At 38.5% G+C, this 19,648-nt stretch overlaps 1 protein-coding gene across 2 annotated transcripts; it reads right to left on the reverse strand.

Moving 5' to 3' along the window:
- Nucleotides 1-5,986: 5,986 nt before the first annotated feature.
- LOC124414968 (DNA damage-regulated autophagy modulator protein 2-like) lies at nucleotides 5,987-19,648 on the reverse strand. 2 transcript variants are annotated; one of them, XM_046896170.1, is made up of 7 exons: nucleotides 19,220-19,648; nucleotides 15,483-15,790; nucleotides 11,441-11,562; nucleotides 9,379-9,605; nucleotides 9,115-9,253; nucleotides 8,615-8,766; nucleotides 8,106-8,349 (listed from the first exon to the last, which is right to left on the reverse strand). In XM_046896170.1, the coding sequence occupies exons 2-7, from the start codon at nucleotides 15,563-15,565 to the stop codon at nucleotides 8,251-8,253; spliced, it is 822 nt and encodes a 273-aa protein (XP_046752126.1). In that variant the 5' UTR covers nucleotides 15,566-15,790; nucleotides 19,220-19,648; the 3' UTR covers nucleotides 8,106-8,250. The 2 variants fall into 2 exon arrangements, with proteins under 2 accessions (XP_046752125.1, XP_046752126.1); XM_046896169.1 differs by lacking the exons at nucleotides 9,115-9,253; nucleotides 9,379-9,605; nucleotides 11,441-11,562; nucleotides 15,483-15,790; nucleotides 19,220-19,648 and having other exon boundaries at nucleotides 5,987-8,349; nucleotides 8,615-8,756.

A 19,648-nucleotide genomic window follows, 5' to 3' on the forward strand; every position in this document is an offset into this window, starting at 1 on the left:
CATTTTCCATTCGTGCCAGGGGAGAGAAACCTTCTTCAATAATCACTCTCACGATATTCGTTCATCGGTTGTAAAACGAGCTGGCCAAAGTCGCGAGGTGGAGTGAATAGATCGGAATATGGCCGCCATTGTTCCCGGCGCTTCACAGCGCGATAATATAAATTGAATATAAATTTGCTACCAAACCATTCCTGTTTTCAGATCCGTTGTTAAGAATGTCTGGCAACGAGTCAGAGCTATAATCAGTTCCGTGTAATCGTGACGAAACGAACGTTTTCTTCGGGAATTTTCGCCTAGCGACGAATCTGTAAATACTGATGAGAGTGAGGAACGAATGTTCAGCCAGTCAATCGCTGAACGTTGTAAGGATGACATCGGATACTCGGTTTCTCGTTTAAGTCTAAAATCGACAGTTTTCATATCTGGCATTTGAAAATGTTAATTAACGCGATAAGAATTATACGCGCAGCATGCAATTTGTAACATTTAATATCTGTGAAAAATCAATGGACTGTGAATAAATTAAATATGATTGAGGTGAAAATAAAGGTGATTTATTCTGGTGAATGGTGATACAGGATTATACGTGATCAGGATAACACAAGATTAACGTCTGTCTTGGATGAATGTGACTGGATTTTTAACCCTCAAGGTAATTAAATATGTAAATTCTTTTGTGACGAGTCTGCGAAGAAACTTTTATCCGGGTTTGATTAAAATTTTTGTGTACAGACTTTTAAATGAAGGGGTCTTTTGAAGTACTCCTGTTTTATCTGCGTCTCAAAGGAATTTTTTCATCCCAAGGGATTATTCCAAGTCTGACTTTTTAGCGTATATATATATAATATTCATAGGCTCTTTGAATGTCATTAAAATCTTGGGTAAATTAGCAGATCCGTAAAAGAAATTTCATTTTATATTCCTATAATTAGAATAATTATTTAAACAAGAATCCCTGGAGATGCTTCAAAATCCTAAAATCCTTGAAATCCCTGCAAAGCGAATTAGTATCTGCAGTTTAACATTTAGTTGAAAAAAGTTGTCTACATCAAAAAAAAGTCTGATAACCCAGAACGAACCGAAGGAAATCTTAAGCCAGAAATTTAACAAAATTTTCGTAATAATAAAGTCTTGTTATGATAAAAATTTGCGACAAATTGACGTAATTTTTCTTTTCTAAATAGAGAATTCTAAAAAAGTGAAGACAAATCATCAGACCCGATGATGACTGACGGGATTTTTTCAACGAATCTAATATCTGCAAAATGGCGAGTTGAACGGCGCGGTATTTCAGCTCGTTTAAGGGCACCGCCCAGCGCGGACATGAGGAGTATAAATGCGATCATAAACCGGCAGCGAGTGACACCATTAAACGATTAATATCCCCGGTGCAGACCGAAGCGAGGGCGTAAACTGTTTGACGTAAAATTTTAACGGTTATTGTATATATCAATAACGCGAAATACAGGGAGAGAGAGAGGCAGGTACGCAGCGCTTTAATGCCGGAGCACGGATCGAACCCGCTGCCACAGAAAGTGTCTCCTCATGGCTCATTGAATTACGGTAATGGAGTATTTACTCGTAAAAGTTGGAAGGAATTCACCCCCGTTCGTCCCTTGCCCTAAGCAAACATTGGCTCACATACACACCCCTTTGCAATGTGTTTCTTCGGATATTCAATATCGCTACGAGATTCCATTCTCTACCCACGAAAATGAACCAAGCCGTTAACTTTATCAGGGTTTCTTTCTTCATCATCGTATTACACCCTCGGTGATCGTAAGCTGGCCTGTCCCTACATTAAGTTCACAATTTTCAAGCCGAGGGAATTGCCTTCTGTATAGTAACGATGTTACTAAAAATCATCAAGAATCAAACCCTCGTATATGTTTAGATTTATTTCTTCGGTACTAACAATAAACCTAACTCCTTTAAAAATCTGAAATGAATGATATTTTATTCGAATACCTTAGAAACTCTCAATTTTCTTTGGTAATCTTCAAAATTTATCGTAAAAATTCCTGTCTTGTAGACAATGGATGACTATGATTATAGATAGTGGTTCTGTATTTTATAATCAACACTCAAAACTGTATAAAGTTTGTAGTTATTTTAGTCTCATTTCCACGTAACTATTCCGTGTCTGAAATCTGATCGCAATCCGAAAATTCTTTAGTTTCAAAATATTTAAGGGAGTGATAAACCCTCGATTTTTGAGTTTATTGACTTTGAATCGCCGTTGTTGGTACGCTAAACTTTAGCAAATAACTAACGATACACGGCTAAAAGATGCTGATTTTATTTTTATTTCGAGTTTTTCAAATATCAAAAAAGATCCTTCATAGTTTAAGTTACAACATCTTCAGCAGTTAACAGAATTCTCGACGATCTTTTACTCTTCATCTCATTATGATGTCAAATCATCGTGTGAAAAAAGTTGAAGAACGTTGTTTCGAGTGAAACGAGTGTAGAGCTAAACAATTATAGACTGTTTTGAAATATCAAATTTAAAAGCTACAAAAAAAAAAAAAAAAAAAAAAATGATAAAACTTACAGTATTTTTCAACCCCGTATATAAATCGTCGAACATTTGTTAACCCCCCCAATCAATCACACAACAGCAGTTCAGGGTTGACCTGAAAACGAAATTTTGTTTACAAATAAAACAAATTTTCGGGTATATTAAAAACGTTTTTCGCTTTGAACCCGAATTTTTCGAACGAGTTTTAACGCGTTCAAGTTTAAACGTGAGAGCAAGCCGACGACGATTATAATGATGATGATGATGATGATGATGATGGTGATGGCGGCGATGAAACTAATTGGTACCCAGCGTGCAGCCGAACTTCTTCTTGCTAATAAAACGGCTTTTAATATACGCCCAATCGTTTGAACGAAGTGATGAAATTCACGTCCCCCGAACAAAAGGAGAGGAGGAGGGACGCAGCGCGCACTTGCTCCTCTTAACAAATAGCCTCGTTAGGCGGACAAAGAGCTTTGTAATTTTCCGTACCTCGAGCTAAAAGTGGGCCATGAAATCCTGCCGTTCCGGCACGCCAACGGGCTTTTCAAATTTTTTCTCCGTGCAAACCAGGTGATGTAAAATAAAAAAGGGCAACTAGACAAACGAGGTGGTTTAAGAATCCCGGGAATAAATAATAAATTATGAAAAAACGATGGAATCGGAGTTTGAAAAGTGAGACTGAAGGCGATTTCGGTTAATTTTTATAATAGAATCTCTTCTTAATCTGGAAAAACATTGTCAATTAGGGGAGGGTGGGGCAAAGTGGGCCTAAAAAAATGCCTAAAATCAGAATAAAATGTTTAGGTTTCATAACTATTCTTTCTCGAGAATAATTAATCATAAATTCAAGTTCAGAGAATTATTTGACTTTGACGAGTTGAGAGTAAAGCACAACTTCAAACGTTTCACGTTTATGAACTGTGCAATTACTCGAGTAAATGATTTCAGAATAATTCATATTTAATGAAAAGTTTAGCTGGTTAATTTTGTCCCTTGTTATTTAAAAAATTTCAAGGGGCCCATTTTGCGCCCAAATTTTTTGAGGTATCAAAAATTTTATGGTACCCACTTTGTCACACCCTCCCCTAAATATTCTACGTTTTTGACAAGTCGCTTCGATTGAAAATAAAAATGATATTAATATCCTTTTTTCAATTGTATAAAACAAATTTGAAATAATGATCTAATGTGTCAGATGCCTCATAATTATTGACAGTCAGACCTTTCAAGAGAGAAAATATGGGTTGAAATTGTCTTTAACATTGAAGAGTTATTGTCTAAATTGAATTTAACGTGACTGACTCGGGTCGAAACTTTTGAACCTTTGATACACAGATTTGTCATACTGAAAGTGTCCTAAAAAAAATTTCAAACCACACTTTTTAATAATTTTATTACGAGATAATTGTATACGAATATTTATCAAATTGATGAATTCTCAATCCACGCCATGTGGTAATAAAATAAAAGAAAACTATCGATTTTCTGACAACCAATTTCGTTGAGCAAAAAACCTGAAAAAAAGAAGTTCTCTACAGTCAGTCTAAAAAATTAACACGCTAATAAAATCCAATTTCTTCCAGCCAAACGTTTGAATGGAATTTTTTTATTCCTTTCTCTCTCTCTTCTCTCAATGAGTGCTGCACATACCTCCATGTATTACTGAAATCAGGGTTAATAAAAGTCGTATAAAGCTTATTGTGAATTTGAAAATGCGAGGAAATAAATTCAGGCACATTAAGGGGTAATAAAATTAATCAAAGTATCATTTATGCTTGTGTTGAATATATATTTGCGTCGATGAGTCTGTTTTTGTTTTAATTTTTACAATACAGGCTATGATCATCGCACCTTGAAAATCACATGCGATTTTCGTTTCATTACATTTTTGATATCGATCATTTTATTTTAGTTTTAGGCACTTTTGAAAATTTATATATGTATATATATATATATAGATACCTACATACGTATTTATATATTTTTGTTATTATAATATTCAGTAACACACTCTTTTTTCTCACATACCCAGGCACTGCACACAATACTGATAATTTTTGAAAATTATCGTAAAATGGCGCCGTTCAATTATGTTACATTATGCAGACTTTTATTCACATACAATAGAAAAAAAAAATTAGATCGAATCATTGGGCAAAAATCACTCGTATGCAATATGAGAATGAAATTGCTGGAGTTAAGTTTCTAAAATAATTCTGAAATTAGGAAATGAAGGTTTGAAAAAAAATTCATCGCCACTTTAACGTCGCAATCTTCAACTTCGTAGAAAGAAACAAATAAAAGACAAAGAAACGAGAAATGACTTGCTTTTACTTAACTTTTAACACGTTGCATTTTACACATTTTACAGCAATAATTTACATGTTAGAACGAGAACCTGCATTACTACTACTGTTATAATAATGATACTAATATGTCACCTGCACGATTTATGCGTAAAATTGTCCGAATCATTGCAAAAAATATAATATTGATTAGACGAGGTTCAAACTCTCTTGATTCTTATTTCTTATTCTGTTTTGTAATTGAACAATGACATGATCATTGTGATCTTTACAGAAAAAATTACGCGGAAGCTTATCGTACGATATAAACTACTCTTTATCTTAGGCCATTATAACTCCAAGCCTTAAGGTAATCCAGTTCTTCGCGAAATATTATAAAACCAAATTAGATTTTTATACAATTCATACAATTTATTACAAGCAGTATATAATTGTTACGTTTGATAAGATAATTTTAGAATATTTCCAGTCGAATTCGAATTAGCGTTAACTATTTCAGGTTATCACACACTTCATTTTCATTCATTCACAGCGATGCAATGCCATCGGATATATTTTATTATTTCATATATGATAGGAGAGTGTTAAAATTTGAATCATCGATGTGACTCGACGATACGATGAAGGATTTAACCTGTTGGCTCTTATTTATTATAGTTAATTCTTATACCGTTTATTAAAAATTTCGCGAGTGTCAGAATATATTATTCAAGCTTGAGAAAATGTCTAAATGATAACGCGATATATGTATAAGCGATCGTTATACTTATATCTAGTCGGTAATTGTACGTGTGTTAATGAAACTAGGACGAGGTATATTACATTATTTTACCCTCACGATATAATATTTGGTTTGACTAGTCTTGACTTACGATTAGTCTCAAGCGCTGGGTAATATTATTACTTCCAGCTGAAAAATAGAGTATTCGCAACTACTCGACATCAATTTCTAATTTTTCTAGAAAATTCTAAACCTATGTGAATTTTTCTTAACAAAATAAACTTAAAATAAAATAAAATGACATTTGTTCCATTTTTTTTTCCTACTACGACGAAGAGGCATATTTGGTTAAGATGAATAAAAAATAACAAAATAACAACTTATTTTAAAGATTCATAATTACATTAACGTTACTAACTTTAGCTTGATTAACTTACGTTTTACAGAAGTGAAAAATTGATAACGTAACGAATTATAATAAAATCACATTCACTCATATTACACATGTGCGTAATAACATAATCATCATAGAGGTATAACAGACTTACGCTTTCTTGAAAGTAATCATCAAATCGATTAAAGCTCAACAATTAACATCACGATTGACAGTCGAACCGTAAACGCTCGACACGTGAAACGTATGAAAAAATAAAAGTACAAAACGGTGAACAGTGATGATGAAAATGAATTGAAACAGTAAAAAAACATGGCGGCCGTCTTCACTCCATTAGTCCATTTCTGTCGTAGCTTACGGACCGGAAGGCGTCGTCAACGAGGTCAGTTAAGCACCTGACAGCCTGTAAAAGTGCTGCGAGAAGAAGAGACAACGACAAAGAGATCAGTTTGCTCGGAACGAGGGCAGCGTTGTCGGCGTTTTGAACGCGGCCAGTTTTTTTCCGCTTCCGTTTCTCGAAGCTGTTTGACTTGAACTGTTTCGCATTCGGCGAGTCTCTTCCGGCGGTAATTTTGTCCAGAGAGCTTTTTCTCACCCTTGGTGATCTCTCCTGTGAATTTTTCCGCGTCTCGGTCGTATTTCCGACGCCTGGATTCGACCTTGAATTTTTCCTGGCTTTTTCACCGCTCGGCAAGGCCGATTTTCGACTCGATATTATGCTCTCGATCTTCCGCCGGAACTCATCGGTCTTCGCCTCGACTTCGGCCAGTCGATTCCCCTTCAACTTCCGCCTCGACCTTCGACTCGATTGCTCGCTTCGCTTCTTGCCATACAGCGATTTGTTGTCCAGAGTATCGTCCGACTTCGCCTTGACATTGACCTCCAGGTATCTGTCACCGCATTCGTTTTCACCCTTGAACTGAAGGCTTTCGAAAGAGGACTTTCCCCTCCACCCAGGGTCGCCAGTCACCTGAAACATCATCTCGTTCTCATCCAACGAGTTGGTTCTACTGTGGCACTTCTTACTATCCACCAATTTCTTGTCCTCGATTCTGCTGTTCAAGTTGTCATTAATCTCACGATAATTCGATGACAAGTCCCCGCTGTTCATCGAGTGGGATTTGATATTCTTCCCTGCCTCCTTGAACCGCCCCTTCGTCGGTGTTTTGCTCAGACTGTTCGGTATGAAGTTGACGTTCTTGTCGACCGACCCACAAAAGCTCGAGTTGCAGGTCCCGACAAGTTCCCCGAGATTCGGAGGTGCGCTTGCGACGGGTTTGTCGTCGTTAAACTGCAGCAGGTTATCATCGTTTGTAAAAGTGTCGTGATCGGAGTCAGGCGACAGGTTCTTGCCTGATATTTTGACGAGCTCGTCACTTTCCTCGCTGAATGTGAACGAGAACTGCCCGCGTTTAACGGACTCTATGTTCTCCGTGCAAAGCAGGTCCTGGACTTCGAACAAGCTACGTTCGATGCTTGGACTCTTGTACAGCAGGTTCTTCAGCTCCGGAATATCGAGGTCCTGGACCTGGAGCAAGTTCTGTTCAATGTTGAGCAAGCTCTCCTCAATCTGTACGAGGCACTCCTCGATGTCACATGTGGTGCTGGTCTCCTCGGTGGACCTTGAGGTGCGACTGGAGTCGCTCCGCGCCGGACTGGACGTGAGGTCGAATCTGGTCTGGCTGTTATAGAAGACCTGGTAGTTGCTGTGGCTGTTGGCAATCTCGTAATTGGCTTCGTCCCGTGGGATAAGGTTCTCAACCGAGAGGTCCTCGGGCTCTGGTCCAGTCCGACAGTCACTACAGCTCTCAGAGAGCACGCGGTACGTCTCGTGGCTGTTGGCAATGGACACGCAGTGGCTGTTGGCCTCGGAACTGTGGGACGCCCGGATTTTCCTTGTCCAGGAATCGAAACTGTGAGTATCCTCAGTTAGCAGGTTGTAGTTGCTGTGACTATTCGCGTCCGGGTAAGTAGCGCGCTCCGGAGTGTTGTCCGAGCTCTGGGAACCACCAAGGAACATGCAACGACTCCCGAGGATGTTCTCGTCGTCGCTGTCCAGGTTCAGAAGGTTCCTCTGGGACCCGGCAGCTCCTTCCGCGTTCTCAACACTCGCGTCGACGTGGATCTCCACCGGGCACAAGACCCGCGAACGTCCTATCATCGAGTTGTAGTTGTCACGGTGATCGGCCGCCGTTGTGTCATCTAGGAAGTCGTAGGCGTGAGCTCTGTAGCTCGGGCATGGTGTGTTCACCGGCGAATGTGCCATACCGTTCGCCATCTGACCACCGCCCCATGTTCTGCCCGATCAAATGATCGTCGTCGGTGGTTTTGGCTGTGGCACCTCGTCCTGGCTCTCGTTCAGGACCTCGTTGCTAGTTCTCATGTGACCCGGTTTAAACAGTATCTGCGAAAGAGATTTTCTTGGTTATTTAGAGCGGTTGTTGACTCTTCGGTGATGGTTACTCTTCCTTGGAATCACCATCATCATCATTATCATCATCTTTTATAAATGCGCGTAGTGCGCAGAGTATATTTATCGTTCTTGATCGACGAATCCGATCACAGCTTCAGGATTCTGCTCACGTGTCTCCGACTGTCTGGCCATTGTCACCGCGGTTTCTATCGCGATAAAACTTAATGAATAAGTAATGAGGATCCAGCAGGCTCACCTTCGGTCGCTTTAGCTGAACGCCTCGAAACTCGTCGGTGAAGGTAAGGATGTAGACGCAGAAGCATCCAGCGCACAACCATTCGGCAACCGTGCTTGCCACGTGCAGTTCCCAACCGCCATCTGCCTTGTACCATTTCCTGGGATTGTCACCTGAAAATACACGTGAATATTCATTGTCCATCGCAGCGTGATGACCGTAAGGTTAAACGGTGCACAAAACTAGCAACAAGTTCGTCTCCTGCATATACATAATTGCATAATGCATGTCGGTTGCAGAGACCTCAAAGTCCGATATCGGTGATTCGACTCATTCAAAGAGTTCATAAAAAATCAGCCCACTGAATTATTTATCAACCTTCCACTACGATCTTGCATCCAAACCGGTGCGGATTTATGCAAGAAGGTTGAGTTCGCGCCAGGAATTCAGGATTAAAAACAAATAAAATGCTTCCAAAACGGCTCGTCTGGATAGTTTTTAACCCCTTGCTCGTAACTAACCGTGATACTTCAGCCGGGCCAAGACCGCGGTAACGGTTCCAACGATGAACAGGATTGTACACGAGAGTACCAGGGACAGACGAATATGCGCAATCCTGATCGAGCACCCTAGTGGATGTAGATAGTAGGAGCAGAGTACCTGAAAAAAGCGAATCAAACTTGAAAGTAAGTGGAACAAGGGGAGCAGAAGACACCTGTGGTCGGTAGTTTCTGGTTTTTTTTGTAACGCACGCTGATCCTGATCTTGATCAAGTCGAGGCTTACCTGGGTCCAGAAGTAGGCCGTTCCGCATCCGAAGCAGACAAGCGCTCCGATCAGATGAACGACAATGACATTGGTCTCCTGGAAGTTTGCAACCATGGACAATCCGAGGCAGGTCAAGAGGCCGAGGATCAGAGCAGCCCTGTTCCACTTTGGCAACGAAGCGTTGAACTGGTAGGAGCTGGAGAGTTCCTTGGTGTGGGAATACCGTATGTAGATAACGACGCACACTGTAATACAAACGAGCAGAGATCAGCGAGGAGATCGTTTACTCTCTCGCACACTAGGGATAAACAAAGACACGTTGAAGTCGTGGTAACGTCAAGGACAGTGCGAATGCGGTGCTCATTTCAAGGACTCTCATACTTTTTGACATAATCGAAATTATTTATCGATGGTAGGAGTGTGAAGTCTGAAATTCAGAGTAAATTTATGAGCTTCTATCTTTACCTCATCCACTTGTGCATCGATTCTACTGATAAAGACCTTATCACCTCGTGTACCACACCAACGGCGACGAGTGAAACTTTTGCCAAGTCATGTTTTTGCGAGTAAACAATGTGAATAGCGATAAATTGCGGTTATTAAATGATCTGATAAGCCACTCGAACCCGGAGATAATACACTCGAAGAATGTTATGTTGTACTCATTTCGTAATCCTCTGATGGCCGTTAATACCATTGCAAAAACGTGTAATGGGAGCAATAATATCAGTGTAATAACATAATAACAATAAAAAATCTACCGATTAGCTGATCAATTGCAGTAAAGAGTCACCTATACCGATGCCGACAAACAATGAATCGTTTAACTGTTCACACCTTCTCGGGATCAATGGATATGGACAGATATTTTTCGAATCTTTATGCCAATTCAACGCGTCATGCTTATACCGGTGCGGAGAAAAACAATCCAGTAACGATTTTGACATAATCACGTCTAGTTCTGGTGTGAAAATTGCAACTTAAAATTTTGAAACGACTTCCAAGGAGTTGAGTTTCCAAACACGAACATGTTTTGCTTTGTTATCATTGACTGAGTGAATTTCAAACAATCCCAAGGTTGAGAACTAACGATTTTCCTAAACATGCATCATTAAAGTAACGTTACCAACTTCAAAATCATCGCGGAAGTCAGTCGACACTTGAAGTCTTCTTCCAGTTGTTACTTCGTGATCACCGATCGAAGTAATCAATTCGGTTGACTTTGATGAGTCATCACGAAGTGAGCGGTGCTCTTTCGCTAGTTTTGAAGTTGACTTTGGTACCGTTTCAATATTGGCACTTTGCCAATTTTGCTCACTTTGTTACTAAGGATTTGAATCGCGTCACCTTTCTGTTTGGCAACAGCTCATCGCCGGTGACAATCAGCAATTTAACTGTCACGTGTCGGATTATACACACTCGTGTACCGTTTCTGTGATACTTTATAGCCAGTTACAAACGGACGTTAACTACTTCCTAATCGGTAATACGGCTGGTTCAAAGACCCCGCGATTACGTCAAGTCGAGAGTCACTGTCGGATCAGTGAATGGAGAGACCAAAGTCTGTACTCTTTCTCTTTCTCTTTCTCTCTCTCTCTCTTCAAGTCTTGACCTTGAATCGCAATGTTATCTCACTTCCAAGGCTTCCCTGACCCAGTAAATATATCGGGAAATAATGATGATTAGAGTGATTTAAAAATCCAGCAATAGCTTGTAGAACTACATTTTTATAGGAATTAAGATGCTTCGCGAGAAAGGTATAAACTGTGAAAGAATCTTTACCTGAGTAGGTAGGTACGCGCATATATTATTAGGATGTTACACAATATTTAAATCGCATTTACGACTCTGATCACGTATGTGGCTGCGACCCTATTTATCAAATATCAATGTTTTTACCTACTCGAAGTATTACCGAGGAGATAAACAAATGCAAAGTATTTTCAAGGCGAATCGTTCGGCGGTGATTATTGACCCCGAGATTCTTTCGAAATAGAAATTCGGTCCCACCTATATCTATAGAACGAGTCACAATCGTGTCCCCGCAAAGTAAGTGGCTATCTTTTATTTCTCTACTCACTTGTCGCAGCTGCCATGTTTATTATTTGAGCAAAGATGCAACTTTCTGGCGGGTAAGTGGCCGTGTCCGAAATGTAGGGGAATCCCGCCTCCACGTGTCCCAACGTAACGGCAATGATGTACCTGCAATAAAACTAGAGCATGTATCCTAGAAATTATTATCTTACGGCATGGGCATTAAAAAGTCCACTTTTTGTGGCAGTTTTCGTTCCGTAAAGTGACGCTTTATACGGCAGCGAACAAAGTTGCAGAATAAAGTCTTTATTCCGCAGTTTTGATGCGCAGTTCGAAGTGCGCATCCCAAACTGCCGAATAAAGTAGCTTCGTCGAACAGATCGCGACATAACCTCACTCTTCGTTTTGCATTTCAATGCTCATACCGTAAAAAATATTTTATGTGGCATGTCCGTAAACCATTTTTTGCCTCGGATAATTTCAGTACTCGCTTCCGGCTCGCTTCCGGCTCGCCTTCAGCTCGTCCTGAAATCTTTATCCTTGCCAAAAAAACAGGCGATTTACGGGCATGCCACATAAATAGCTATTCTTCTACAGCAAAAAGTTGTTGTCTTATGAATCTTCACTTGACGTGTACGAATTCAAACCACCAAAACCATGAGTTTCAAATCGTAACTGCCACAAGTTGCCTTATGAATCAATATTCGACGTGAGATCGCGAGAGAATAAATTACTCGCTTTGGTCTGGGAATTTTTCATTCGTTTTATTTTTTCTCTCAGCCTGAGTTCGCGAGAATTTATATCCATGTAATCAAGGTGTCGCAAGTTATTGCGTGTTTTTTAAGTGATCTAATGTATTATAAGCTTATAGGTATATCGCACGATGAGCTCGTATGTGACTGCATATCTTTGATAGATTTTCATCGCTACTAATGCGGTTATGGTATTTGTATAAACGATATGATATCGCTACGTGAAAATTCATTTATACAATAACGAACCCGCAGGTGTATAATTTATTGAATCATTATCAGACACAGCAAACATCACGTCGAGTTGAGTTTAAAATACTGGCAATCTTAGGTTGTATTATCGTTGCTGTTATGTAAGTGCAAAAGAGGCGGAAAATGTAAAGAATAAAACCACGTCTGAGAATATTATCGTGTAAACGGATGTTGGAACGGAGAACATGAATCGCAGATAAACTTTGAATAGTCCGAAGCGCATGATCATCGTTTTTCTTTTACGGTTTTTGTTCCTCGTATTCTTGGTTCGTTTGCTTGTTGTTGGATTTTTTCAAAATCTCTTCAGTCCAACCCCAAAAATATATTCGCGACTTGTTTAATACAGAGAATGGATTTTATTCGTTGAAATTCCGTGTTATTTTCAGACATAACAATAATAATAATGATGATGATGAAAATAACTCCCACGAGATTTAACCAGTGCCAAAAATATCTTATTAGATATAAGATATAGCGGAATGAAAAATCGCGTAGTATCCGTGAATCTGTCTCGTGAAGGATTCTTCAAGCCTTTCAACAATCGCTAACCGTTGCGAGACTGAAACTAATTGAACAATCCTCTTATATTAATGCGCTGTAATCCAATTTAATTTAATTTAACTGAGGACGTATATGATATGTTATATATGGGGCATTCCAGCTGGACTCGATCTACCTTTGACCTCATGTTTTCGGATTCAGTTTTCAATTTTTTTTCATATTTCTTAAATCAAACGGTTTCCAGTTATAATTCTTCGCAAATGGCCTTTTTTTAAAAAATCACTTTATTCAAGACCACTTAGCAAAAAAACGTGAGGCTCGACAAAAAAATTTCACGTAAGTAAAATACTCAAATCGATTCAAAGTTTCATTAAAAAAATCATGAAGCAATCTACCACTTCCCCAAAGTTGATTTTTTTCTTCTTCAATAAAAAAAATTCATTTTTCGTCAAGTACGTCATAAATAATTTAGCCCGTATTTTTTTTGTTCAGAAAAAGTTGCATTCGTTAAAAACATTTAAAAACCCGGAATATTATGCCTCGACTTCTCGTTAAAAAGTTAAAACGATTTTAAATCGATTCGGGAGAGTCATTGGAACTCAAAACTCGACAACGTTTCGTGAAAGAATGAATAACTAGTCTCGGATGACGTAAAAAAGGTTTTTCCTGTTTGTTTTTATATATTACTGAATAAAATGAAATGAATTAAAAAAAAAAAATAAAAAAAAAAATAAAAATTAGAATGAAAAAAAGTTATTCCCATTTATTTATATACAAATATAAATTCGAATACTGGTAATTATAAGTATTGCATCACGTCTAGCTGAAACGTGCCGTGGTGTTAATGAAATTTTTACGAGTACAAATACAGCGAGTGATTTGCATTTACGTCTAGAAGAGTGTATTCAGGTACGTTAAACAAAGTGCAAACGGTCACGTACTTTAAACGGTTAGAAAAAAGTAAAAATATACACTAACGATTATGATGACAATAAAGAAGCAATTGAACACCGTCTGGTTCTATTGACCTGAATTCTCTATTGTCCGAGAAAAAAGATATGTTTGTTAGCCCATTTATTATTATTCATAACTCAACGAATTTATTTAACGTTCAATCGTGCCATCGGGTAATTAGTCGGATTTTATCATCGACTAACGATCGTGTCGAGGAGTCTTATCGTTTTTTTTTTTTTTCAACTCTTCTAGCTTCTTTAATTTCTTAACGGTTTCAATTTATCTAATTCGAAATTTAGCGCCTTGACTTGATCCGCGTGCAACAGCTTATGCTGCACTGAAAAAGGCCTTGAGGAAACCCTGAGACTTAATGAGAACCTTAGAATCATTAAACAAGAGGTGAACGGTTGGGCAACTCGACTTCTACTTCGACGACTACACACGCACTTTGATTACCTTCCATGGAGATACGTACGTATAGTTTAAGGCAATGTGCAGCATTTGCCCTCGAATTATAAGGCAGACACTTGCGCACCTTCTCCTTTCTGTTTTATAACAGCTGTGAGAACTCGTTAAGAAATTCAAAGTGTAATTGTTTTTAGATAAAAAAAAAAAAAAAATTCCTCTCGGACGTCTTTCGTAAGTTTAAGTTAAGATCAGAAATTCTGTGGGAAATTATGACTCAATCGCACGTTGTAACTGACAATTGTTCCATGAGAAAGTTTATTTCTTGAGTCGAGTTAAGGAATTCAATTCCACCGTATTGTTTAAGTGGTTTTTCAGTGGATTCTAAAATCAGTGATGTTAGAGGGATAGAGAGGTTAGAGAAATCAATTCTTCGGTGTAGTTGCGATAAAAATTTTTCTCCCACACTCGGAAAAACAAAATATGACTAATAAGTATTATTTTTTTTCAGTTCAATAGATTTCAAGTGTGATTTCAGTTATGAATATCAATTTAAAATTCAGTGTAATTTCATTGGAATAAGATATCTTTTCGATTTCAGTGTTATTCTAGTGGTGGAGTCGAAAGTTTTTCAATTCAGTGATTATTTTTAGGTGGGACTTTGTTGTATCCTTTTAATATAATTACAGTGAAAATAGAGTGTAAAAAATTCTTAACTCCACTGTGAAATCCAAGTGTAATCGAAATGAAATGAAATCTAAGTGTAACTTTGGTTTTGTTTCAGTGGGAAGGAAACCACCAGGGATTGCTTGAGATTTTTTCAAATTCCAAGTCGAGCTGAGAGTCTGATGTCAATCCTCACAGTCTTGACTGAAAAATTTCCAGCCACGTTTTCTCTCTGCCACTGTCAATCTGCCATACAGTTACATCCAGTGTTATTTTATACAAAACTTACGACAATTTGTTTACCTCAGAAATCAAGATTATACTCTCAAAATGTATAAGTTGAGAATTTGGAAACAACCTGGACAGATCCAGTTTCGAAAAAAGGTAGATTAAGAGTAGATTCAAGTCAGTCATGCACTTTGTAAGACGTTTTTAGTGCCCACTTGTCGTCTCTTGAATCGTTTGGCGTGATTTTTATTAATTGTAACAAATTTGGACGAACTTTCAGACAAAAAATTCCAAAAATTCTTCGATGCTGGTTTGAAAAATACAACTTACGTCACGATGAAGGTCGTCGGTATGAGGATGAACAAGAAGATGGGAACGTAGTGGAGATTCTCAAGGGTCTTTTCGATCTCCATGACTGCAGAAGGGCCCGAAACAGGGGCCGGAGATACTCGTTGCGTGTCGAACGCGTTTCAAAATCGTTCCGCACGGTTCAAGCTCCGGAGCTACTCTGTCAGAGGCGACGACCACTCATGAGCTATTACGGCAAGATATCCAGGAAACGTTATCGTACCTTGTCATGCCATGGCTCACGCTGACCTTTCAATCGGAATCGCAGACTCTTTTGGCCGTGGTTCGTTCTGCGACAGAAAACACACAGGATAATAATTCCACTCACTTATCCGCCAGTAGTGGTCTAAAGTTGCACTTACGGAGAGGTGAGTGAATTGAAAATCGATATAACTTCATGTTTATTTGATTTAAAAATGGTCTTTGGAAAAGAGGAAATGCACCTTTTAGTGGAAAAAAATTTGGACCAAATTAATGTTTTTACTTTAAGAAGAAAGAAAATCAGCTTCGGCTAGGCGTAGATTTGTTCACCTTTTTTTTATGAAATTTTGAATTGAACTGAGTATTTTGTTTTGATGAAATTTTATTGTCAAATCACAAGTTTTTGTCGTATGTCCTCTTGAATAATGTAATTTTTTAAAGAAGATGATTTGAAAAAAAATGATAACTCAAAGCCGTTTTATTTGAAAAAAAATCTGAATAAATTCGAGAACTGAATCAGAAAACAGGAGGTCAAAAGTGAGTCAAGTTCAGCTGGAATGCGATATAAATATTATGAATACTCTATATGCGACTATCTCGTAATGAAATGCATACAAAAGTACAGATTCTCTCATGAAGTTCCTAAAAATGAATTCACTGGATAGTTATTCGCAAATTCTCACGGTCAACTACTGTTCCCAATTATCATAACCATGATCAGAATATCTTCGTACATGCAATACGACCTAAATAAGCAGTTTATTGCCTTTTCTACGATGATGGGTTAATTATTCTTTCGTCGTTTGCTTATTATTTTATCTGGCATATAAAAATGCAATTCTTTTTTATTTTTGCAGGCGTCACCTTCCTTGGACTGATCCAGAAGAACTTTTTGATTCACCTGGATCGACGGAAATACTACAGACAATCAAAACTACTAGCAACATACGTGACATTTATCCTTCATAAGTTTGAAAAGTTTTCATCTACACTTATGTTAATCTTCGTGAAAAGTTTTGTTATTACAGTTTAATTGTACGTTAAGTTAACATCCATAATCGTTTCCTTAAACTTGAACAAAATTATCCACGATTTAGTCTCCTGTTCTTCTAATTGAAAAAAAAAAAAAAAAAAAATACTTGGAAGTTCTAAACCTAGAAAAACTTTTCACAGCGTAGAAAATTTTCCCCACGAATAGTTAGATAATACTAATAAAATGCATTTAGAATTCAAATTATATTAATAAATTTTTTATTTATTTTAAGAACTTATCGCGTGAAGTCACCACTTCCGGATTACGTCTTCACGTGAATTGGAAAAACTTCGATTATTGAATGCTTTGTTGTGAGATGCAAAGTGTCCGGTCATTGTTGGGACAGGGAATTGTTGGTACCTGCAAAGGCCCGGAAACTTTGTACCAAGTGTAAAGTTTCTTTTCTCGAAATGCACTTTCGACGGTGAATCGTTAAGGGCATTCGTCGTGTCCTCGAAGATACCAGAAGATATTCATTCAAACCTTAGGAAATAGGTATTTAAAAGATCCCTCTGACGCAGGCACAAAAGGCGTTTTATCTTGATTGTCGTTAAGATTACTTCGTTCACTGTGAAATATGGAAAAAAGAAATCTGAAATAGAAATACCGAGCTAAAACTCAGGGAGCGAATGAAGAAAGTGAAACATTATATGAGGTAAAGAAAAGTATAAAACAATTCTCAATAAACTATAGAATGTTGCTACTATCATGATAAATTCAATTAATTCCCCAAATGGCTACATCGAATCTGAATCAAACAGCGAAACTTTGACCTGGGAATTCCAGAAGTATTATAATCGATTTTCCTGGACACCCTGATGACAAGCCCAATTAACTTCCGGTGAGAATAAAGTACTCATGAAGGCGTAATAAGAATAGAAAAAATTAGGCAGTTTAATGACTTTAAGCTAATTGTGAGACGTTACATCACTTGCTGTATTCACGATCGCAGATTCAAAATGGTGAAAACGTTTCCCAAGTAAATTCACGAGTTAATTTGCTTCGAGAAATTAAACAAAGATGTCATTTCGTTTCAAGAACCGCAGAATAAATTATCCGCTGATAATCAGAGTACACGACAAGTGTAATAATAAGCATGAGGTAAGTAAAAGTAATCTTATGACACGTGAACGTCATGGTGTAATTAATATCCAATCACGCGTAATAGTGAAATATTATACACGCGTATTAAGATTTCAAAAATTTTTTTTCATGATTTATTCACAATCTAAACCGCATAGTGGCTACGCAGCCTTTGACGAGCGTCCAGGCCCGTATAAATTAAACTCAACTACATTAGGAAAACGAGTCGATAAAAGTGGAAATACGCAACCGACTGATAAAACTGCCAAAAAAAATAAAAAAATAAAAACGAAAGTTTCCTGGGAATAATTATCGGTCTGAATCCACATCCTGGAAGTCATTTCCGCTCCAGACTATGCTGTAATCGACACAAATGGCAAAACTCTATTTACCAACTCGACGATTCGACTCCAACTACGCGTCCCCAATTTATTTTCTAACAATAAGAATGATGCGTGTGTAGCTGAGCGCGAAGTCGACTCTTTGTCTCCAATCAAAAATAGCCTCTCCCCGTTATTCTCCGTTGCCAAACGTCGAATGTGTGTTAATAATATATTGCACTTGTTGAAGGATCAACTATCTTGTTGTCAATAATAGTGCGCGTGCTTCAATCCGGTAAAAATGAATTCGATTTCGAAAGACCCTCTCATCGTGTCAATTGGAACGAAATTAAGGGGTAACACCGTGCACTGTAAAAACAAAAGAAAAGCTCTTTTTGTCCATTTTTCTTTTGTTTATATAGATGGAAGAAAAGGTAATAAGATAACAATATATTTAACTCATATTTTACCCCCCAACGGCAATCGGGGTTCCTTAAAATGATCCGTCGCGACAGTCTTTTTACAGGTTTCAATTACTCCGCTGATGAACCCCTATAAATGGGCCTACCGATACTTATATCCCCCCCTTTGTGGGACAGCTAATTGACCACGATGATGACATGCGGCAGACGTCAATGACTCATTGTCAGTGTGGATGCTCTCGTGTGGCTCTCATTCCACCTACTCACGATAGTAGCTGCACGATCATATTTCACACTTCATCTCTCTCATTCTCAAATTTTCTTCAAACGTAAAATACAGGTCCTCAATTCCGAAAAAAAAACTTCTGAAACGACTCGGTAAGCTGACTCTCTCGAAGTCTCTTACACTGAGATAAGATACCACGAGACGATACAACTCGGAGATAAAAAAAATTGTTCCGCAGCTGCTCAGACATTCTTAAAAAAAATTAGCCACACGTTCGTCGAGTGCTCGACTTAGCGAAATGGATAGCGCAACGGTTTTGCGCAACTTGGGATTGGGATGCTACTACACACTACGCTACACTTGTGTGTGGTCGACGTCTTAAACACCGGTATCCAAGAATCTTTCCACCCTGTTTAGAGGCTGTGGATATTCACCTGTTGTCACTAATCAAGAATATCGTAGAGGGTGAGACACTGATCTGGATTCGAGGCGCTGCAGCGCAGCCGATGACTCGAGAATCACGGTTTCAGGCCGGAAGGACACTGATCACTGACTGCACCCCGTGACTTTATTCGGCGTCTTTGTCGACGAGTTATTATACTCAATGAAAAACTGCACAGCACTTGGATACTTTGGATACTTCGAGGAGTTGCGAGGAGTGGACGGTTATTCGGGAGTGTTTTTCACGTCGAGGGAAGTTGTTAGAGACCGCGAAGAACGGCCCTCGGTTTTGTCTGGAGGACGATCGATTTCAGACCCGCGGCGCTGCGAACTTGGCATCGCACCAAATACCGCGACTCCTACTGCGGACGCGCGACGGATGCGAATTGCGGACCGAAAATCCGAACCCCACCGTCTAATTT

The sequence above is a fragment of the Diprion similis genome, chromosome 14 (genome assembly GCF_021155765.1).
Source record: "Diprion similis isolate iyDipSimi1 chromosome 14, iyDipSimi1.1, whole genome shotgun sequence".
Taxonomy (NCBI): Eukaryota; Metazoa; Arthropoda; class Insecta; order Hymenoptera; family Diprionidae; genus Diprion; species Diprion similis.